Source organism: Cetorhinus maximus, chromosome 8 (assembly GCF_964194155.1).
Source record: "Cetorhinus maximus chromosome 8, sCetMax3.hap1.1, whole genome shotgun sequence".
Lineage (NCBI taxonomy): Eukaryota > Metazoa > Chordata > Chondrichthyes > Lamniformes > Cetorhinidae > Cetorhinus > Cetorhinus maximus.
Genome location: NC_135886.1, coordinates 130,106,829 through 130,130,940, shown reverse-complemented (window position 1 = coordinate 130,130,940; position 24,112 = coordinate 130,106,829). Strand labels below are relative to the sequence as shown.

The following is a 24,112-nucleotide window of genomic DNA, read 5'->3' as shown; positions in this document are numbered from 1 at the left end:
CAGTCAAATTTTCCTTCATCACATTCTGCTTGGTGCTTAGACTCCATCTCTCACTAAACATACTGCAATAAAATTTGCAAACAAATTTAACAAATCATTATTTTCCTAACTCACTGAGTGAATGAATTTCTTCAATTACGAATGTCAGGTAAGGTCAGTGCACCAAAAAAATATCTGAAATTAAAATTCTAATGATAAACTTGAAACCATTGTTGATTGACGTATAAAAACCCATCTGGTTTAGGGAAGGAAATGTGCCATCCTTACCAGGTCTGGCCTACATGTGACTCCAGATCCACAGCAATGTGGTTGATTCTTAACTGCCCTCTGAAATGGCCTAGCAAGCCACTCAGTTGTATCAAACCACTACAAAGTCTAAAAGGAATTGAACTGGACGGACCACCCAACATCAACCAAGGCACGGGAAACGACAATGGCAAACTCAGCCCTGTTGACACTGTGAAGTCCTCTTTACTAACATCTAGGGGCTCGTGCCAAATTGGGAGAGCTGTCTCAGTCTAGTCGAGCAACAGCCTGACATTGTCTGTAAAGTATAATTCCATCAGTACAACTATGTCCCAGACACCACCATTACCATCCTTGGGTATGTCCTGTCCCACCGGCTGGACAAACCCAGCAGAGGTGGTAGTACGGTGGTATACAGTCGGGAGGGAGTTGCCCTGGTGGTCCTCAACATCGACTTCGGACCCCATGAAGTCTCATGGCATCAGGTCAAACATGGATAAGGAAACCACCTGGTTACCATGTACTGTCCCCCCTCAGTTGATGAATCAGTGCTCTTCCATGTTGAACACCATTTGGAAGAAGCACTGAGAGTGGCAAGGCTGCAGGATGTACTCTGGGTTGGGGACTTCAATGTTCATCACTAAGAGTGGCTCGATGGCACCACTACAGACTGAGCTGGCTGAATCCTAAAGGACATAGCTGCTAGACTGGGCCTGTTGCAGGTGGTGAAGGAACCAACAAGAGGGAAAAACATACTTGGCCTCATCCTCAGCAACCTGCCTGCCACAGCTGCATCTGTCCGTGACAGTATCGGTCGGACTGACCACTGCACAATCCTTGTGGAGATGAAGGTCCGTCATCACATTGAGGATACCCTTCATCGTGTTGCGTGGCACCATCACTGTGCTAAATGGGATAGATTTTGAACAGATCTAACAACTCAAGACTGGGCAACCATGAGGCACCATGGGCCATCAACAGATCTGAAGTTTTTCAACTTAAAGTTTCATTGTTTTAAATCAAAAATTGTTGCTCCACACTGATTTCCACTTTCATGTTCTGTCGCTAAATCACACAAAATCTGGGATCCCTTGTATCACCTTATGGATTTCCCGTTGGTAAATCTGGTGCTGTATTGATGCTCAATAACAATCCCTTGAATTGGTGAAGTCCACAATGAGTGATGAAAGTTTTTTTTTTATTCATTCACGGGATGTGGGCTTCACTGGCTGGGCCAGCATTTATTGCCCATCCTTAACTGCCCTTGAGAAGGTGGTGGTGAGCTGCCTTCTTGAACCGCTGCAGTCCCTGTGGTGTAGGTACACCCACAGTGCTGTTAGGAAGGGAGTTCCAGGATTTTGACCAGCGACCGTGAAGGAACGGCGATATATTTCCAAGTCAGGGTGGTGAGTGACTTGGAGGGAAAACTCCAGGTGGTGGTGTTCCCATCTATCTGCTGCCGCTGTCCTTCTAGGTAGTAGTGATCGTGAGTTTGGAAGGTGCTGTCTAAGGAGCCTTGGTGAATTCCTGCAGTGCATCTTGTAGGTGGTACACACTGCTGCTACTGTGCATTGTTGGTGGATGGAGTCAATGTTTGTGGATATTGTGCCAATTAAGCAGGCTGCTTTGTCCTGGATGGTGTCCAGCTTCTTCAGTGTTGTGGGAGCTGCACTCATCCAGGCAAGTGGGAAGTATTTCGTCACACTCCTGACTTATGCCTTGTAAATGGTGGACAGGCTTTGGGGAGTCAGTAGACTAGCCTCTGAGCTGCTCTTGTAGCCACAGTATTTATGTATTTAGGCACAACCACAACAGGGCTCACCCACGGTGTTGGTCCTTCAACCGGTTCTATATGTCTTGGCCGATCAGTTCCTTGATCTTTGCCTCAATATTCCCCCTCGGACCAAAACGTGTTCTGTGTACAGGCTGAGCTACAGGCTTCATGTTCTTGTCAATGGTTAATCTCATTTGGCAGCTGTATAACTACCTGACTCCTTGAAAGACTGCTCCAAACTCCTCTCTACACTTCACATAGGATGTCACAGAGTTCTTGTGTAGCACCCCCGAGGCTTGGGCAGTTTCTCTGCTCAGAAGAGGCTCGCTATCCTCCTCAATCACTACAAATTCTGCCTCTACATTCCAACCCCCAGCTCTCACATCCGCAATGAAGCATCCGACAGTTTGAAGTGGGGTTTTTGATGTGTAAGGAGAGAGTTTTTTGACACATCTGAGATGTGCACTTGATTCTCTTTGTCTTCAGCTCCTCACATAGCGCTCTGTCGATGACATTACTGTCACTGCCTGAATCTACAATTATGCTCACTTCAACACTACCAACAATCACTGGAACTTTCTCATGGCTGCTCCTATTGATAGAAAACATGTAGCCACGATTGCAATTTGTGTTCTCACTCTCTGCATCTTCTTCAACTCAGTTCAGTTGGGCTACTTTCATCTCTCTTTCCTTTGTATTGTTTGCCAGGCTTCCACCTCTGTTCAGCTTTGCTTCTTCACTCCTTGGCAAAATGGTCTTTGCTCCCACATTTTCTGCATATCTTTCCCTTGACAGGCAGGAGGTATCTTTTCCATATTGCTCCAAGTTGCCACATTTGACACACTCTCTCTCAGGCTTTTGCTGTCAATATTTACACGGATCTGGATTCTATTGTGCTACTCGGTCAACCTCAATTTTTGTCGCGCCAATGGCGGAGGTGGGACAACGTTTGATGCTGTGAAATTGTCCATCCTCTGCTTCCAAAGCAGCTGCTATTTTCAGAGTGTCATCCAATGTTAAGTCACCTCCTCTTTCCAGCAGCTGACACCTCGACTTATCCGACTTGCAATTTGGGACCAGCTGATCCATTACCTGGTTATTGAGATCTGTCACAACACAATTGCATCCATCCGATGATACCTGCCTCAAACAAGTCACAAACTGGGTGACTGTTTCCCCCTCTTTCTGTCTCATCTAATGGGAAACATGTCTTTGGAATATGGTATTTGGCATCACCACATAATGGCCCTTCAAAGCTTTCACTGCACGTTCATAATCCACCTTTTCTTCTGCGTCAGGGGCAACATCTTGAAGGACTCCCTCACCGAAGCACCCACATTGAACAACAAGGCCCATCGCTGTGCTTTCTGCACCAACATCGCCCCGAACAAAAATAGACCACGACTGTCAGCAAATGCTTCAAATTCCTCCAGCCAGCTTTACATTTCACACTGATGGTACTGGCATCATTGTCGGATCCAACGGCTCAATTGCCCGGACTGCCGACATATCAGCTCCAGCAAATGCCGTGACGCAATCCTAAATGTCTCCATATTTATCCTCATCACCAATGGGCGGAATTTTCCATGCCCGTTGGCAGCGGGCGTGATAGGTGGCATGCGCGGACAATATGGCGCGATTGGTTTCCCGACGGTGGGAAGGCAGGTTGCGATCTTGCGCTCAGACCAATAGCAGGCGGCGTTTCCCCCCAACGGTCATCAGGGAGCTTATTACATCAGCATATTATTAAAAGGCCATCCCACCAGGCTCTTGGACCCCTGCTGGATCGTCAGTCCACATCGGTGAGAAAGCACGTCGCCGTGTTTGACAACAGCACACGGGTGCCATGCACTTGGCGGCCTTCACTTTGGGGGAACTGAGCAGCATCGTTTTCCACAGCTCGCCAGGATCGCCTGTTGCTTTGCAGGTTTCAGGGCGCCAGGGGGGCCTGGGTGAAGTGCTGCCCTGCCTCGGAGGTGACTGTTTTCAGAGGGGGTGGTGTCCGGGGGCAACTGCTGCCCAGCCTCGGAGGCGACTGTTGCAGTTGTCTGCGGGGTGGAGGGGGGGGGCCAACTGCTGCCATGATGTTGGATCCCGCGCACCAGAAATTGAGGTGGGGGCAGGGTAGGTGAGGGAGTGGGGAGACCTGTATAAACTGACCATTCCTATGCAACTGAGACAGTTCAGGGGCAGCCACAGTGATATGATTCGGTCCGGGCTCCTAGACTGCCCGCCCATGCAAGCAATGCGGAGACACCAAAGGGCCACCAGGCGCTCCAAACCTTATAACACCCCCAAGCGGCACAGACTGGAGTCCGTGACCACTTTACTGGACTGCAAAAGCTAAAAGGCTAATCTCAGCCTCTCATTATGTCCCTCTCTATTGGCTTCATGAATAATGATGTCATTGGAGATATTAGCTGTTTCTGGGATCCCATGTATCACTTTATGGATTTCCTGTTGGTAAATCTGGTGCCGTATTGATGCCCAATAGCAATCCCTTGTTTTGGTAAAGCCGACTGGACTGCACATGTTGTACAATCTCCTCAACAACACTGGCCATGTAGCAGTCGCTGCTGGAGGTGCTCACAGCCCCTTGCAATCTCAGCAACCCAGTAAGGAGCTGTCTTCCCCCATGTCGCAGGCTGACAGGGCAGCCATGCAGCGCACTCATCTGTGGCTATCCGAGGGGTGACCAGCACTCTCCGGGAAGCGTTAAGGGACGGTCACACAGGGCCAGGAAAGGTGCTAAGTACAGTCATGATAACCACGTCTCTCTCTCTCTCTTTCATGCCGCAGAAGGAACACATCAGGATCATGGATCCTAGTGACCGAGCTGTATGCCTGACGGCTGACAGAGACTGTAGAAGATGGAGGAGAGAGTGACTGAGGTTCCTGGCCGCAAAGGCAGGAGCAGCAACCTCAGGAAAAAGGGGCAGCAGGAGCTCCCGCACACACTGCTCAGGAGTGACAGCGAGCCATGGCTGGTTGACGCCTAGTGACACCCAGGGTCTATAGATCCTGTCATTCCTGCTGATGACCGAGAACCCAGTGTCGCCGTTGACTGCGCATGTCTAGGAACTTAGTTGCTCACATCTGCCACTTACTGCAGGACTTGGCGCCAAGGGGACATGGAGGGCATCCACTGCCAATGGCTGTGAAAGTGACTGCGGTGCTCAATTTCTATGCCGGTGGCTCCTTTCAGGGCTCCACATGTGACCCCTGTGGGATTTCACAATCTGCCACCCACAAATACATCCATGAGGTCACAGGTGCCATCATTTCCATGACACACAACTTTGTGCATTTCGCTTGGGACCGGGACAGCCATGGTGCAAGGGCCATTGGACTCACCTGGATCTCGGGATTCCCACGGGTGCAGGGTGTGATTGACTGCACCCATGTGGTGCTCAGGTCTCCATCGCAACACTCAGTGGACTTCATCAACCAAAAGGGATTCCACTCATTGCAGCTGGTATGAGACCACCAGATCCTGCAGGTGTGTGCACTTGTTTCCAGGGATTGTGCATGACGCCTACATCCTCAGTCGGTCACAGATCCCTGACGTCTTCCAGGGTCCACAGAAGCTGCAGGGTTGGCTCCTCGAGGACAAGGGCTACCCGCAGAGGACGTGGCTGATGACACCCATGCGGTGGCCTCAGACTGCAGCAGAGTGATGCTATAATAAGGCTCATGCTGCAACTCGCAACTTGGTGGAGCAGACCACTGGGATGCTGAAGATGAGGTTCCGGTGCCTGGACTGGTCTGCTGGAGCCCTGCAATACAGTCCACATCATCGCATTTACAACCTGGTGCTGCAACGGGGAGAGGAACTGGCTGAGAAAGAGATGGAGGAGCTGCACGTCTCCTCCGATGAGGAGGACACCGATGGGGATGAGGGTGAGGAGGTCCTCAGAGGCGATGATGACGGGGATGAGGCCCTTGCACTGGCCAGACGAGGCAGGTATGCTCAGGAGGCCCTCATACCTGCTAGATTTGTGGAGGATGACAACAACGTGCAGAAGGAACACACCATAAATCTTCACATAGCCTCTGAGAATGTCTGACTCCTGTCTGGCTGAGGGCAGCTCGCTTGCGCTCTGTGATCAGGGTCATATCATAGAGATGCAGCCAAGAAGCTTTAGAAGATTCTGATGCTTTGTCCGCCTTCAGTACCTGAGCCCTTCAGGAGCTGGAGCACAGCATCAGTGATCACAGCTGCCAAAGCGATGGGGGCCAGGCCCTCCTTAAAGGCGCTGAGAGCACACAGAGAGAATGAGAGAACTCTGTGGCGCCTGCCCATTACATTCTGGCAGCAATGACCAGCACCACTGAGGTGCAGGCATCAGTAATGTTTCCAGGGAGTGTAAGGCTGGGCCATCACTTTTGGTCTGAAGGCTGCATAGAGCACAGGGAAGAGGTCCTGGACTGAGACACCTGCCTTTTATCTTGTGCAGAAAGGTTTCACATCTGAGTGACACGAACACTGCTCATCAGAACAAGGAACCATAGGCAGGGAGACATCCTTGGGAGTTTATTGACAATAGTGAACATTATGTACAAGTGATTAACACCCATGCCCAGGCTGTGCAACTAATTCTCCTTAACTTTCCTAACCCTGCCACTACGTCTTGGTGCTCCCCAGACATCCACAGCGGAGGTGGAAGCAGCCTGCTGACTGCAACGCCCTGTCTGTGATAACTTTGGCAGGCATCCTCTGGAGGGCCGAGACTCGGAGGGCCCCGGCCTGCTTTCGGGGTCCTGCTATGTGGCAGTGGCCTCCTCGGCCTGTGGAGCTGGAGCTACTGAGGTCACAGGAAGAGGGGATTCGGATGGGCCGGACACTCCTGGAGTCACCTGGGTTGATGGGCCCGGAGTGTGCACCTGCTGATCCTCCTCCCTATGGGCGCCCGCAGGCCCTGGCTGACTCCTTGAGGGGAAGGGGTAGCTAGATTGAGACCGAGCTGCCCAGCACACCTCTCGCGTACACTGTTGTAGGCAGACTATGGCATCAGCGATGGAGTTGAGCCGACGCAGCAGTGCAGGACTGATGTCCTGGACCAAGGTCTCCATGGCAGCCGCCATCCTCCCAGTGTTGACCTCGGTGCGTTGGCATGCCGGCGCTATCACCTCAGTCTGAAGGAAGACGGACTCCTCCATTATGCATTGCAATCTGAGGAGTGCAGTGGACATCCCTTCCTCTCCATCAGTTGTCCCTGAGCAACTGTGACATGACCGAGCCCAGAGGCTCCTCATCTGACTCAGACTCAGCAAATTTCTGGTCTCCAGAAGTCCTCCAAATGCCAGGGACCTGGGAAGTCCCTGCCGCCGCCTGCTGTGGATCAGACAATGCGATGTACTCACCAGATTGTGATCCTGAGGCTATTCTAAAGCTAGGTCCCACCGAGGTGTGTCTCTCTGCGCTGGTGGAGGGTGTGGGTGAGCGCTGTGACGGAACTTTGAGGAGAGTGCCTTCAGATTCCCCTTCCAAAGTTTCCTCAGGGCTTGATTGGAGGCTCTGGGTCATGGACTCTGCCAGCTGTTTGGCACATGTGCCTGCGAAAGGAAGGAGAGATAATTAGTGCATAGCAGTGGCCTATGAAACAGGACACATCACTCACGGCATGGTTGTCTGATGGATGTTGCACTGCTAGATCCTCTCTTGGTAGAGCAGCACTGAACTCACCGTCAGCATAGGACAGTCCCGGTTATTGCCGGCCAGCTAGATGGCTCTGTTTTCAAAGTCCAAGAGGACTTTGGTTTCGGGTATTCCTCCACCGGTGTGCAACCTCTCCCTCTTGTTGTGTGTGTGTGTCAGCTTGTCCTGCATGAATGGAGGTGGAGAAAGTGTAAGCAGGACGCCTGCCAGGCCAGATGATAAGTGTGCCTGGCTTGTGTGGATGGTGAGTGGTCCCATGGACGGGCTGAGGACAATGAAGGCGTCTGTGAGAGAGTGAATGGTGATGTCCCTTGAACTGGCAGTGAGTGAGGGCCCTGTGGGTGTGGGATGGGTTTGTGAGTGTGTGAGTGACTTACCCTGGCAGAATGGAGGAGATCTTTCATCCGCTTGTGGCACTGGATGGCTGTCCTCTTCTGACGGGCATTGGCACTGACCACCGCTGCCACTGCCTCCCAAGCCGGATTGGTCATGTTGCTGCCCATCCTGTGGCCAGAGCGGGGATACAGGACATCCCGGCGGGCCTCCACGGCAACCAGCGGTCACTTGAGGGACCCGTCATTAAACCGGGGGAGAGGGGTGGGGGGGGTGGCTGCAGTCTTTTTTCCTTTACTGGTCATGTGTCTCTGGCAGTGGTGGTGAGTTGGTGGCTGCCTTTTAAACAGGGAGGCCGGCTTGATGCAACAGCAGGGGTGACGGCGAGAGGGCGAATGAGAGCCCGCCCGCCATGGAAACAGCATCTTTCCCGGGAGTGCATAAATAATGAGGCGGGTTTGAGACGACATGGCGGGTAGGACGCCATTTTGCCCGCCCACTAGCGCACTTAATGCAAATCTGGGAAAATTTCACCCAATGTCACATCTCAGGCTGAAAAAAGTCACAGATTTAGCTGCTAACTTCTGACCACGTGTCATCTGACCTTGGTTACCTTCAGTGGTCTACAACAAGTGATACAGTACAACCCAGGTTTCCAATTGCATTCCATCATTATTACGACACATGGTATTGAAGGGCAGTGACAGCATGGATACAAGATTTATGAAGGAACAGAGAGAAGAAAGAAGGAGTAAACACTGCTTTTATTCAGAGTGATTTCCCCACAGGGGCTGGTACTAGGACCGGTGCTTTCTTTGATATATATTTAGGGCCTGGACTCGGGCGTGCAGGGCATAATTTTGAAGTTCACGGCCAAAACTAAACTCGAAACAATAGCAAACAGCTAACCGACTTCAGGTGGACCTATCAAAATCAGCCTGGTTGAAATGTCGCAATAAAACGTGAAATGGGCAGACACGGTTTAATGCAGAGAAATGTAAAGTGAAGCATTTTGACAGGAAGAATGAGGGAAAGCAAATATAACCTGAATGATAAATTTTTAAAGGGAGTGCCAGAACAGAGAGACATGGCGGGGTGGGGTGGGGGCGGGGGTTATATACACAGATCTTTGAAAGTGGCAGGACAAGTTCAGAAGACTATTAAAAAAGCATACACAGCTCCTGGCTTTAAAAAGAGGAGTACAGAGTGCAAAAGCAAATAAGTTATGCTCAACCATTATAAAAATCAATGGTTAGGTGGAATATTGTGTCAAATTCTGGGCAACAAACTTTAGGAAGAATATCAAGGCCTTGAAGAGAGTACAGAGGAGATTTACTAGGATAGTTATGTGGAGAGACTAGAGAATTGGAGGGGCATTTGCAGGGCTAAAGGGACAGAGCGGAGAAATGGGACTGAATGGATTGCTCTATAGAGAGCTGGATGGACTTGGGCCAAATGGCCGCCTCCTGTGCCATTCTGACCCTATACCTTAAGCCTGTTCCCCTTACAGCGGGAATTAAAGGGGAGAGTTCACGATCATTGCCAGGATTTTATAGCCCCTCCCGCCCAGTGGGATTTTAAGGTCCCGCCAAACTGAGTGGAGATTTAAATGGCTTGCTGCATCTGCCAGGGGGAGGAGGGAGAAGAAAGAAAGGGGATACAGGGATGAGTGCAGTAAGTATTGGGCTAAAGTGTGTATAGGTTTGATAGCCTTTTCTCATTCACTGTATTTAAAATAACAAACCTGTATAGCAAACCATTCAGTCCCTCCGCTCTATCCCTTTAGCCCTGCAAATGCCCCTCCAATTCTCTAGTCTCTCCACAAGGCCTTGATATTCTTCCTAAAGTTTGTTGCAGGGCTGTAAAATCCTAGCCCCTGAAGGGTTTTGTTAAGAGTAAACAGGAGAAGCTGTTTGCACTGATAGCGGAGAACAGTGTTATGGTACTTGGTGAAAGAACCAGAGGTGAGATGAAAAGATTTTTTTTAAACACTGCTAATTGTTCTGGAACGCACCGCCTGAAAGGTGGTGGAAACACATTCAATAGTAACTTTAAAAAGGAAATTAGATAAATACTTGAAGGGGGAAAAATTTGCAGGACTTGGAAAAGGGCAGACAGTGGGACTCTGGCTTTTTCAAAGAGCTGAAACAGGCACCATGGACCAAATCCATATGTTTGTAGATGATACAAAATTGTGCTGTAGAAGAAGATCTTAAGAGGAGGAAATAGATCACTAGTGGATCTGGACAGATTGGGGAAATGGGCCCAACAAGATAAAAAATCAGCAAATATGGCTCAGTGTATTTAAGTGTGCAGGTCTGTGCTGTAAATACGTGCACTATACGTATGTCCCTAGATGTGCAGAATTACAGGCTGGAGTATAACTGCTGGATGCAAGTCAAAGATGGCAGGAATGAAGTGGTTCTAAAGATCAATGCCAGGCAGCCAAAGGTAGAAGGCTACTGGGCTGCAGTGTTCCACATAAAGCTGAGGTCATTTTAATGAAAGGCTCTGGTGAGACTGCTCTGGTGTATTGTGTACCCTCTGTTCCCTCCATTTCAATGAGGACATTTTAGCTCTGGTTTCGAGAAGAACAATGAAAATGAATGATTGTGTATTTGCATCGAATCACAGAGATAGAGTTGATACCTCCTGTTTGGATTTGCTAGAGAGGTGTAGGTTAGATCTGATTCAGATCTATAAAGCTATTGAAAGGCATTGATAGGAGTCAGCTGGATAGATAGTTTGAGGGAAAAAAAGGGGCTGGGTAGAGCTGGGGAAGGTGGAGAAGGGAGAAGAAAGAAAGGGGATACAGGGATGAGTGCAGTAAGTATTGAGCTAAAGTGTGTATGGGTTTGATGGCCTTTTCTCATTCACTGTACATAAGATAACAAACCCATACTGCAAAACAAACTTGGTTTAGGAAGAAACAGTTTACGAGTGTCTGCCTTTCACATCCCCAGGATAGAGTGCTCCTTAATTAATTATTTTTGGGGGACTATGTAGGCAAACACTACAGCCAATTTGTGTACATTACAAACAGCAAGGAGATACTAACTAGTTAGTTGGCTTTTGCCAGTGTAGTTTGCGGGATAAATCTCTGCTAGGACACCAGTAGGAATTCTCTTCATATATTGCGATGGGATCCTTGAACAGTCAGTTTAACATATCAACTTGGCCATTGCAGCATTTCCTCAGTATTGCACTTCAGTGTCAGCTTAAATTATGTGCCCAGTTTCGATTGTGGAGATTAAATACACAGCCTTGCCGTGCCCTGCAGCCTAGGCTAAACTCTGAAATAATCATGGTCTAATCGCTGTAATAAAAGTTCCTTCAAGCAATGTATAAGTGGCTGCAACTCCAAATCTAAGCATTGTAGCTCGAGATTACCAATATAGGGGTCAGTTAGCTCAATGGCTAGAGCATGGTACAGAATGATGCCAATGTTGTGAGTTCAATCCCTGTACCGATGGTGGTAGTTCATGGAGGCCTTGATCCATGCTTGATGTGCAGTGCTGCCCTCAACCTATATAACCACTTGTCTCTCTTAACAGAGAGGGATGCCTTTGGTCCCTCATGGACTATGGCTAATTACCTGAGATCACCAATATGTAATGTGGAAGATAAAATACAATAAATTCCCTATAGATCTCAGAATATCATATGTACACAAACATGAGGACAATGACCAATAAAAGTGTAGACTGAGTAGTTACTCACACTACATCCAAAGGAAATGGCTCTGATAAGAAGCCACTGGTTGGGATCGAAAATGTGGGTAAGTTGTAAAGGGCTCTCAATAATGCAGAAAATTGGGTAGTACCAAAAAAGCAAATGTTTACAGGAAAATTAATCAAAAAATGTATTTTAGCAATATAGTTGTTTTTTTGAAAAGACACTGTGTAGCACAATTAACTTTAAAACTTTACTCTTAAAATCTAAGGCCTCAATTTATCATCCAATCAATCCACTTATATGAATAAGCACCCCTACTTTGCTCTCTCAAAAACTTTTTCACAAATGAGGGTGGTGTTGTCACCAATTTCCTACATTCCTTTATGATGTATACAACTTCATTTACGGGGATAGATTGGTGAAGCTGGGACTAGAGAACAAAAGGTTGAAAGGAGATTTGATAGAGGTGTTCAAAATCACCAGAGGTCTGGACAGAGTGGCTAGAATAAGCAAAATACTGCAGACGTTGGAAACCTGAAATAAAAGCAGAAAATGCTGGAAACACTCAGCAGGCCTAGCAGCATCTGTGCAGAGAGAAACAGAGTTAACGGGTGGAATTTAATCCAGGCAACAGTCGGTCTTGCCTACCGGCTGGAGAGCCAGTGAGAGGCCCACGTTGCCCCCTTTGGGGAAGGCCAGTGCCAGTCAGGCACTTAAGTGGCCAGCCGTGGGGGTCCCAGGGGCAGAAACCCCACCCCTCCAAGAACAGCTGGCCAACCTGAAGAGGCGGGATGAGGCTCTTAAGGGCCTAATTGGTGTTAGGGCGGGAAGGCCATCCACGAGTTCGGATCGGGAAGGCAGCGAAGTACCCACCTTGCACCCTCCTGCCTGATTAAATGCGCCCCCCGCCCCCAGCCTCCAAACTTGCCTCTGGCGAGGGCATTAAGTGTTTCAGGTCTGTGACCTTTCATCTGATGCTGCCAGACCTGCTGAGTCTTTTCAGCCTTTTCTGTTTTTATTTCAGATTTCCAAGATCGGCAGTATTTTGATTTTGTTATTTGTGTGGAGCGAAGGAAATCGGGTATGTGGAAGAGGCCAGAATTATTAGGAGCTCAGGGATCTTGGGGCTGTAGGAAGTTCCAGAGATAGTGGGGGGGGGGGGGTGGTGGGAGGAGTTTGAAAACAAGGGCAAGAATCTTAAAATTGAGGCATTGTCAGACTGGGTGTCAATATAGATCAGTGAACACAGGGGTGACGGTGAATGGGACTTGGTACCATAGTATGTCCTGCTAATGCTTTAGACTGGAAAGTATAAGTGCTAAACAGAGAACAGTTAACTCACATCAAAGCAGAAATTAATTTAAAATGTACAAACCAAGAGATTAAAGTGAAACCCACCGGCCACACTTATAAAGGTCACAACAGTAACAGGTGTTACTCTTTATTTTCAGTATGCAGGGAGCACTTGACTGACTCAGGCACGTCACCTATTAGAAAGAAGAAATCCAGTCATCTGACACTATGCAATAAAATTTCATTTCTGTATTTAACCTGATAGGTTTCTTTATCGATTTGACATTACAGTATTCATAAATATAAGTAATTTCCTTCTACTGAGTTCAGTCATACACAATCCTGTACACTTTGAGCTTGAAGTATTTTTAAAAATAGAAGCAGTAGGCCGTGTGGCCCTTCAGGCCTGCTCCCCCATTTAATAAGCTCATGGCTGATTGTAAAATTATGAGATCATCAGAAATAGGAGCAGGCCATTCGGCCCCTCAGGCCTGCTCTGCCATTCAGTAAGACCAGGACCGATCTGGTTGTGGCCTTAACTCAACCTCAACTCCCCTTTCCACTCTGATCCCCATATCCTCAACTCCCTCAGAATACGAAAATTTACAGATTGCCGCTTTGAATATTCTCATCGATTGAGCATTCGCAGCCCTTTGAGGTAAGGAATTCTAAAGATTCACAAACTTCAGTGAAGGCATTTCTCCTCATCTCCGTCTGAAATGGCTGCCATCTCGCAACTGCAGTCAGAAATAGATCCACCCCATCACGGCAGAGTTAGCTGCACCGCACTACAAGGAAGTGCATAATTGCAGCTGTTACAGGAAATTCAACAGTCAAAGGGTGGACAGATGTTTCTGCAATCGCAGAGGAGAGTCCTGAGGGGTGTTCTGTCTCCCTGGTGCCTGGATGAACATATCCCTCAACAGTCTGACAACAGCCAGAAGTTGTGGTCCATCTTGGGACCACTGACATCGATGGAAAAAGGGTTGAGGTCTTCCAGGTGAAGTTTCAGGGAATAGGAAATGAATTAAAGAGCAGGACCTTAAAAGGTGGCAATCTCAGGATTACGCCCAGTGCCATGTACTAGTGAGTATGCAAACAGGAAGACAGCGCAGGTGAATGCGTGGCTGGAGAACTGGCATGGAGGGAGATTTCTGGGGCATCGGTTCCAGTCCTGGGGCTGAAGAGACCTGAAGAGCCAAACAGGTTGCAGCTGAACAGGCATGGGACACATGTCCTTGAGGAGGGATTAACTAGTGCTAAATAGGAAGGTTTAAACTAATTTGGCAGAGAGAGTGGCACCAGGACGTAGCAGCAGAGAGGGGAGACAAGGAGTTTAGAAATTTAGGACAGACAAATTGCAATAGGACAAAGAAGCAAAGCACGATGCTGGACTGCACCTGTGTTAAGAACTGCACATGTGAGGAATGTTATAAGCTGCACAGGCAAAGGTTGTCACATGGAGTTATGATATAGCGGCTAGATCAGAGGCTTAAACATAGACAGGAAGGGCATGAAACATTCCTGACTATTCTGTATTCAGGATAGGAAATGAAAAAAAGACAGGTGAGAGATGACAGTATTGGACAGCACTGCAGTTCTACAGAGGGACAATAGGCTAGAGAGATCAAAAGCTGATTCTATTTATTTAAAGTTAAGGAACAGGAAAGGGGCCAGGAACAGTTACACATGCACTCGGCTTGCTCTCCCTCTGCTGGCGCACGTGTAGTTGCTCACATCAGTCAGCTGGTGCACATACAGCTTTGCACCCGTGCAAAGTGAGGTCACTCTGCCTGCAGCTTGGGGAGCCACCCTGTGCATCACTTGCCTGCTCCTTCCACCAACTCTCGCTCAACCCCCACCCCCCTCCACTCCCCCACCCCCACCCCCATAGCATGACTCTTCTACCAATCACAAGGAAAACATTTATTTTGTCCAACACACAGTGACTTTCTTCTCTGGGTTTCAGTTGGTTGATCTGGTTTCCTTCAGCATTTTCCTCATTATACTATAAGAATTTCAAATTGTTGGGAAAACCAAATGGTTTCAAACTCTTAACTTCTCCAGCTTTAATGCCTTGAAATAAGGCACTTTGTTGCACACAGCCTGGTCATATAGATTTGAGTCAATAGTTCCTCTACTTCCACACAAGATATCACTTCCTGGCCAATGGAAATCTGTACCTTGGCTTTGGAACAGCTTTTAATATATAAGGTGGTAACACTTTAGGACACAAAGCAATTGTGAGAAGACTGTCTACTGAAGGGACGCAGAGCAGGTAGTTCTGTTAGTATGTGCTAAAACGTCAGATTAAAGCACCTTCCCTCCTTCTGTCTTAGTTATATATCTGCAAAATCTTTGATGAGGTAGTTGGTTTTGAGGTCACAGGCACTGCAGCTACATGTGTAGAACATGCACCTCTGCAGTTGCAACGTCACCAAACTCAGCCAACCCCGCATCCGACCAGTCACTGCCTTACTCCTGACCCCTCTCCCTCCCACTCCCTGACCTGACCCCTTGCCACCCTACTCCCGACCCCTCACTCGACCCATTGCTGCCCCCTCCGACCCCTCTCCCGACCCGTCACCGCTCTCTCTCCTGACCCCACTCCCAACCCCTTGCTGCCCTGTCCCTGAGCCCCACTCCCTCCCACTCTCACTCCAACCCCTCTCCCTCCCACCCCCTTGCCACCTGCTCTAACTCCCAGCCAAAGAGGATGTCAGATTGTGTGCTGGCCTGGCGCATTGTGAAGACAGACACCATTTTTGATGCAGAGAGCTGCATAAGTCACTGATTATTATGTGACGATGATAATTGCCTCTGCACACGTGCGGGAAGTGCTCCCCCTAGTTTTGCGAAGTCAATAAATGCAGCCGTTTGTGCAACAAAAACTGAGCTGGGGCTGTGGCTGAGATAGCGAACGAGTACAAACTGCAACAAAAAGATTTAAGACTAAGTTTCTCTGATTAAAATCTTGTTTTACAAAAAAAAATGGACAGAATCTTCTGGTCTGGAGTCTTAAGCCTGGTGGTGGGCGGGAAAGTTGGTGCGATTTCCGCTGGGCAGTAAGACGGCTGTTGAGCTCATTAATTATGCATCAGCGAAGAGCTCGGCGAATCTTGTGGCAGGGTGGGCAGGGAGTCTCCCCCTGTTATCCCTGGCGCCATATTTAAACAGCATCTAGGCAGCTATTCATTCAGGCCCAGGAGCTCGGCATTACTCCTCCAGAGTCCTTGCGGCTGCAGCTCATACTGGAGAGGCTGGAGACTGTGAGTAACCACATCCCGGGACAGATGAAGGTGCCTCCGGCACTGCCTTTCACTCATCTTTAGATAAGGGCACCGTCTGTGATATGCCCTTGTTCGGACCAATGCTCGCCGTTGCAGTGTTCCATGTTCGCCAGTCTCTTTGACCTTCTAGAGGCCCTGCTGCCTCTTGCTGCTCAGGCCCTTGCTCTTCCTGGCCCAGTGCCAACCAGGAGGGTTGCCTACAGCCTGCATCATCGACGCCTTGGTAGATGTGTGAACAAATTGAGGTGATACATTAAGTGAGCATCTCCTTTTCAGGTTTCCCTCCATCTCAAAGCCAGCAGGCAAATGCTAAGCCATTCACCTGGCCTCTATTTAGACAAGGCAACCCCCTCCCACCCCTTTGCGGTAAAGGACATCCCGGAGGACCAGAGATGGGTGTTTCTCCCGTTCATACATATCTGTTATGGAGACATTGCTCGGTGACCAGGGTGATGAAAGCCATGTGCAGGAAGCCTCCCTCGGACACTATTCCACTTGCCTCCATTACCCTAGAGACTCTATAGAGAGACCATTGCCTTGGCAGCATAGAACGACTAACCACGTGATTCCCTTGTCAGCCATGACTATTCACCCAGGATGATGGATGTTTGGAGTTGCGAGTTGGCTGTCCTCTATCAGCTGTGCCCCTTGGACGCATTCCACCTCCCTCCGTCCCTGCCTCTGACAGCAGCAGATGGCGAATGGCACAGGACGATTGGCAGCTCCACCAGTCGGGAACAAACTTGCTGCAATGTGGGCTTCACCATAGAAAGGAGGGCACGACTGAGCATCTTTGAAATCCAGTTGTCTCATAATTATTAGGATGTCCCTTTAGTTGACCACGCGCTGACCTTGAACTCCACCCACCCGACAAGACCCTCCGCTCACTTCGATGGTCATGGTCAGATTAGAAAAATGGTGCCCGTCACCTTTCAAACTCACTCCACCGCCTTCTACTCTCCCCCTGTCACCCACCAACTCCCCCCATCACCACAGACCCACTCAATGTCACCATTCCTCTCCCCCCGTTACCCTGAACCCTAACATGATCTACCTTCACATGCCTTTCCTCCCCTCAGAGCCAACACCCGTTACTATCCCCATGCCCACCCTGACCCTGCCCCTCCCTCCGTTATCCAAGCCACCTGTCTTGTCCCTCTCCGTGACCTCCCCACCCCCCACACCCCGATGAGACCTTCACCTACCAGACTCTCACCCTGGATCTGCCACCCGACTGCATCCCACTCCCCCCTCTGACTGTGACTGTTCCCTCCCAACAGTACCCTGCATTCACCCACCCCCCAGGACCCCACTGTTGATACCACCACACTTTAAGACCCTCCCCTGCCCCCCACCCCCCCCACCGCCCCAGACACTTACCCCCCTACTTCCTAGACACTCCACCCCCCTCTCACTTCCCCGGACACTCTCCTCCTCTTTCCCTGGACATCCCCGCTTCCCAGGAGATTCCCTTCCCCTTCCTCAGGCACCCTCCCCACCCTCCGCCGTAAGCCTGCCTCCCCTGTCCAGTCTTTGCTCTACCCTTCCACATTACCCCACCCCCCCCTCCCAGTCTTTACCTGCCTCCCCTGTCCAGCCTTGGCGCAGCATTCGCCAACAGCACTTGAGTGAAGTTATGTGAGGTCCCCAAGGAGGAGAAAGCAATATCTACGGACCTCAAAGTCATGGAAGGGTTGTAGCTCACCGGATGCAGGCCATTTATACGCAGTCATAAAACCGAACATTCTAATGTCCCACTGGCGGGGAACTTAATTTGCAAGGGCGACCGCGATTCCGGTGAGGTGGCTTTTTAATGAGCATGCATGAGATGCTAACACATGCAAATGGGGTTCCTGACACTGTTGGGAAGCTCCACCTGTCTTTAACCCGCCTTGAAAGTCAGGGGAACAAAATTCCAACAGTTTATCCCGCCATCAGGAAACAGATTTTTTTACCTCCCGCCAAATTAAGTGCCCCCCCGCCCCCCCACCCCGCCCCGATTTCTGCTGTTGGTGGGAATGCTCACAAGCCCATCAGACATTTACTGGCATCTCACTCACTGCCAGCTCAAGGGACATGGCCACTCACTCTCTCTCACACACACCCTCACATCTCCATCAGGGCCCACCTCCTCTGCAGTTTGCATCCTCAACCTGTCCATGGCTCCGCTCACCACCCACTCAAACCAGGCATCCTTATCATCTGCCCTGGCATGAATCCTGCTCACACCCTCTGTCTGCCTTTACACAGGACAAGCTCACACACAATTGTCGGGAGAGGTCCCAGACCAGGGGTGGAATGACAGAACTCAAGGTCTTCACTGGCTTCGAGAACTGAGCCATCAAGCTGGCCAGAGAGGACATGGACTGTGCCTGTGGTGACGGTGAGGTTGGCGGCGCACACCCATGTGGGGTTCTTGCACCACGTCATCCCTCAGACAACCATACCGTGAGTGCATTGCCCTGTTTCAGAGATTCCTGCCATGCTCTAATTATCTCTACTTTCTTTCGTAGGCACCTCTGCCAAGCACCCGAGGCCCTCAACCAGCCCTTAGCTTGAGCCCCAATGACACCTCGGATGAGGAACCGAAGGACAGCACCATTGAAGGCCAGTCACAGCGCTGACCCACACCCTCCAGCAGCGCAGAGACACACACCTCGGTGGGACCTAGTTCTAGAGCAGCCTTGAGGTCACAATCTGATGAGCACAGCACACAATCTGGTCCACTGCAGGCGGAGGCAGGGACATCTGAGGTCGTCGGCACTCGGAGGGCTGTTGGAGGACAGGAATCTGCTGAGTCTGAGTCAGATGACAAGCCTCCGATCTCGGTCCTAAATCAGTGGGTGGAGCTGCAGCGACAATGACGGGAACGTCAGGAAGAGATGTCAGCTGCACGCCTCAGATTGCAACGCACAATGGAGGAGAGCGTCCGCCTTCAGTCTGAGGTGATAGCGCCATGCACTGAGGTCAACACTGGGAGGATGGCGGCCGCCATGGAGACCTTGGTCTAGGACATCGGTCCAGCACTGCTGCAAGAGCAGCACTCTATTGCTGCAGCCCTCAGTGGCATCCATCAGTGGTTACATGAGGGTGGGGGGGGGGCACCTATATTTCACTCCAGTTGCCATTTCTCCACAAGGAGTCAGCCAGTGGCCCCTGGGTATGCATAGGGAGGACGACCAGCCGATGAACACCCCGGGGCCAAGTGTCAGTTTCACCATCGATGTTACACAGAATGTGTTGTCCCACGGCTAGAGATGGTGCTCCTTGAGGAACTTTGTCAAATTCAAGGCACACAGCTACGAGCCCAATGAGGATAGTAGAACAGCTCCTGGCTCTTGTAGGCTGCCAATATGACTGGGATGCTGGAGGGATGCTTGAAGAGGCAGCACCTTCTGACTTCTGACATCTGATGCTGGGACTCCCTCCTCCACTTAGCATCTCATCTCAGCAAGGACACATGCTACTGAGGCTTCATCACCCTTCAAAGGATCAGGACAATGTGACCCTGATGTGTAACTATTCACACTCATATTGAAGTGCATGGGTGAAACGAGAGGACTAGCAACACTGGTGTTCATGTTGGCCCATGATGGAGGGCACTTGTCCAAGAGGGCACTCACTGCAACACGTCATCCTCCTCATGGAATCTGGTGGTGATGAGGGCCTCAGGCGCATACCTGCCTTGTCTGGCATGTGCTATGGCCTCTTCCCCTGCAGCCTCAGTTTCCTTGAACTTATCACCGGCATTCCCTTCAAGATCCTCATCATCAGAGGAAATGTTCAGCTTCTCAATCCCGGCATCTGGCAAGTCCTCTCCCCTTTGCAGTACGGGGTTGTGCAGTGTGCAGCAAGCCACAATGATCTGACAGACCCTCTGAGGCCTGTACTGGAGTGCTCCGCCAGATCTGTCCAGGCATCGGAATCTTTAAGATGCCAATGGTGTGCTCCACCAATGGTTGTGTAGTGGCATGAGTTTCGTTGTACTTTCTCTCTGCAGGAATCTGTGGCCACCGCACGGGTATCATCAACAACGTCCTTTGTGGGTACCTTTTGTCACCAAGGAGCCAGCCCTGGATCCCGTGTGGTCCCTCGAAGATGTCCAGGATCTGCGATCTACTCTAGATATATGAGTCATGGACAATTCCTGGGTATCTGATGCAAATCTGCATGATCAGTTTTTTATGGTCGCAGACCAGCTGTATATTGAGTGAGTGGCTGCCTTTCCTGTTTATGTATTGCAGTGCCTGTTGCCAGGGAGCTTTTATAGCCACATGAGTATAGTCGATGGCACCCTGCACCTGTGAGAATCTGGCAATCTCTGCAAAGCCCAGTGCTCTGGCGTCCTGGCTTGCTTGATCTCTGTCGAAGTTGTCGTAATTGTGGGCCTTAACAAAAAGGGTGCCTGTGACCTCGTGAATGCAGTTGTGTGTGGACACTTGAGAGATCCCGCAGAGGCCCCCAGCGGAGCCCTGGGAGGAGCCACTCGCGTAAAAGTTGAGTGTGGCTGTTACTTTCAGAGCCACCCACAATGGATGCCCTCCCAGGCCCCATGGTGCCAATTCCTGGAGAATGTGGCAAATATGAGACACCAGGTCCCTGGACATGCAGGGGTGTTGGTAACACTGTCTCTCAATCATCTGCAGATAAGACATTTGAGTTCTGTACACCCTTGGTCTTGTGAGCCACCTACGTATGACATCTCTGTGAGCCTCATCCTGTGTGTCTGGAGGGACCACTGCTGCCCCTTGGTCCTGAGATTTTTTGCTCCTCCCTTTGGCGAGTCTTCTTCTCTCCTGCCTGTATGCGATTATGCAGCAGCAATAAATCCAGGCCCCATCCTCCTGATGGTCTCCTCTCTGCAGCCTCAGTGAGAAACAGACAAGGGGCAGCATCAGCCTACAAAGGTCCTCTTTCTGTCAATGACTCGTCAGCGAATGTGGGTTCAAGGACTTTGTTCCCATGTCGGCATCTACTCGCCCCTGAAATGCCGGCCAGCGTGGGGTGCGTTTCAAGGTTCTCCTCTCTCCCCCAATTTACATAACCGACTGTTATGAGATTGCTTGGGCAAGGCACTTGGATGTGCTGCTTTCAGCCCAGGCACTGGGATCCTCATTCACTGCACTCTGATACTACACTCTTTGGAATAAAAATGAAGGAAAACATTTAGTCACGAAACAAGATAATTTGAGGGGGTCTGAGGCTTCCCATCTGTGAACCTGTCAGCGCTGCGAGTGTAACATGCATCTGAAGCTTGTCCAGTCGCCCAATTACTCTGGAGTTCGTCATCACTCTGGGGAATTTCCATGCTGCCAACAAAGGGTTAATAAAAGGAGAACAATTAGTGCCACTTTGCAGGATTAGCCTCGCATGAATGCGCATTCCTGATTCCCTGTATTGTCATTGAAAGGCTCCTAACATGTCTCAGCTGTGCATCTCTCCTCATTTGGGAAACTCTTTCGAGTTACCAACAGTCACAGATTGCAACTTCTTTCGAGTACAATCACAGTTCTTGGTTTTCCAGGAGTGGGACATGAACCCACAACCCTCTGATTCAAAGGCGAGGGTGCTATGATCTGAGCCACAGCTGACACCTCCATCCTCATTTGGGAATGTGCAGTTCATTTGGGTGCCAATGTAATCAGCCACACCCTAGTGCATGCAGCTACCCTCCAATCTGTCTGCATAGCCCCCACCAGCAGTGTTTCTCCTCATTTTAATTTTGTACTGCGCCCTTGCTGCAGGTTGGAAGATGGTGGTGCTGAGCTCTCACTGCCAGACCAGCTTGGACCCTCCCTGTGTGAGTATGGAAACCCCTCCCATCATCCCAGAGGAGCCTAATGTTCAGGTTTCCCTCCCTTCAAAAACTCTCAATCCTCCCCCTCTATTCCTTGTTCCCATTGGGATTGTGGTGGATATCCATTTGTTAACCCCAGAATATTTTGAGGTGGATGTGCCTTTGCCTGTGCCTGGTGTGGACTTCACCCATCCACATCTTGAGGCCACTTACACAGCTATCCCCACCCCCCCACACACCCCCTCAGATACCGCCACAATGCCTTTTCCCCATCTGTAGGCTCCCCTAACAGAGTGTTTCATCTGTGGCTCAGCATGATGCAGAAACCCTGCGGACCAAGGCGCATGATGTTACGACAATGCCCAACATGCGCACAACATGCTGGGCACGACTGAGACAGAACTGACATGTCCTCCCCCTCCCTGGACTGGGACATCATCAGTCTCTACCAGCTCAACAATGTAAATTGAAGCACTTCTTCACTCACCGCTCCTCCCATTCTGACCCCAAGTGCCTTGTGTCAATCTGTAACATGCTCTCTCCCCATCCTGGTGATGTGGACAACAATTCCCTGCACGCTCCCCCCCCTCATGTGTCTGAGTACAACCTTCCTCACTCTTACCCTCAGTGGAGCCCTAACCCTGCAGACCCTCCCCATGCCTCAGGCCAGTCTTCCCCCTTCCCCAGTGGACCCCTAACTGGTCTGGTAGGTAGAGACTTGTCTGTGACAACACGCTGAAAGTGATGTGGCGCTGCCTGCGAAGCCTGGCACCGATTACCTCGAGCACTGCTCGATGCAAGGTGTGCGAACAAACCTCAAAGGCATAAGCAAAGTGCAGGTCGCCAGGTGCACGTCACGATTGATACCGTTGTGAAACATCTCGTTCTAATTGCACGCTGATGTGGATGATCCAGCGCTGGGGGGGATGATTCCGGACAGCAGTCCTTACAATGAGATGCAAATTTATTGAAATGATGTGCCAACGTGCCATGGCAGGATACGCGGCCTGCCCTTGAAGGCTGCAGCAGCCAATCGCAAACTGGGTTCACGACAACGTGGAACTGATTTCTGAGCTTCTCGTGGTAATTTCCACTCCCGCCCGTCGCGAACGGGAGTGAAAATTCCTGGCCAAATGGTCAAATCATCGGAGTGTGTGGCTTATATCACAACCTATCATTCAGTTTATTGAAAATATAAACAGTAACAATGGGTCAATGCCCGTTGACATCACTCAATTACAGGAAGTTCACACCTCCTTGGGCACTTAAATGCCAGACACTACTCTCCTGGTACTGAGTGTCCACTGATGCTCATAAACACAAAAATATATTTTTCCGAAAAGTTGAACCCACCATCATGGAGCCTCCGTGTGCCCCCTTTATATGGGCTGTATTACATTATAACTGGGAGAAGTAATCAATGGGGACAAGGCGCTCATACCCAGATCAGGCAACTCCTGGTTACAGAGTTGCCTGTTAAAAAAAAAACTAACTTAGAAGGAATCAGGCCACTTCTCAGAAGCAAGTCTCAAACATTCCAGGGCAAGGATAAACTTAGAGAGCCTGATTTGCAGTGTCCGCCTCCCCAACCCCCCACCTCAGTGTGACAAACAATAAGAACATAAGAAATAGGAGCAGGCCATTCAGCCCATCGAGCCTATTCCACCATTCAAGGAGATCATGGCTGATACTCTACTTCAACACCATTTTCCTGCACTGTCACCACATCCACATTGACCAGAAACTGGACTGGACTAGCCATATAAATACTGTGGCTACAAGAACAGGTCAGAGGCTAGGAATCCTGTGGCAAGTAACTCACCTCCTGACGCCCCAAAGCCTGTTCACCATCGACAAGACACAACTCAGGAGTGTGATGGAATACTCTCCACTTACCTGGATGAGTGCAGCTCCAACAACACTCAAGAAGCTCAACATCATCCAGGACAAAGCAGCCCACTTGATTGGCACCCCTTCCACAAACATTCACTCCCTCCACTGCTGACGCACATGGCAGCAGTGTGTACCATCCGCAAGATGCACTG

The 24,112-nt window shown here is 49.9% G+C and overlaps 1 protein-coding gene across 2 annotated transcripts in view; it reads right to left on the bottom strand.

Annotated features, from left to right (window-relative positions):
* The window catches only part of tmem255a (transmembrane protein 255A), a 116,662-nt gene that overhangs the window by 28,883 nt on the left and 63,667 nt on the right, over positions 1-24,112 (bottom strand). For both annotated transcript variants that reach the window (XM_078547624.1, XM_078547626.1), the window contains one exon: positions 13,086-13,174. In XM_078547624.1, the coding sequence (XP_078403750.1) occupies positions 13,086-13,174 (89 nt within the window). The remainder of the gene's footprint in view (positions 1-13,085; positions 13,175-24,112) is intronic.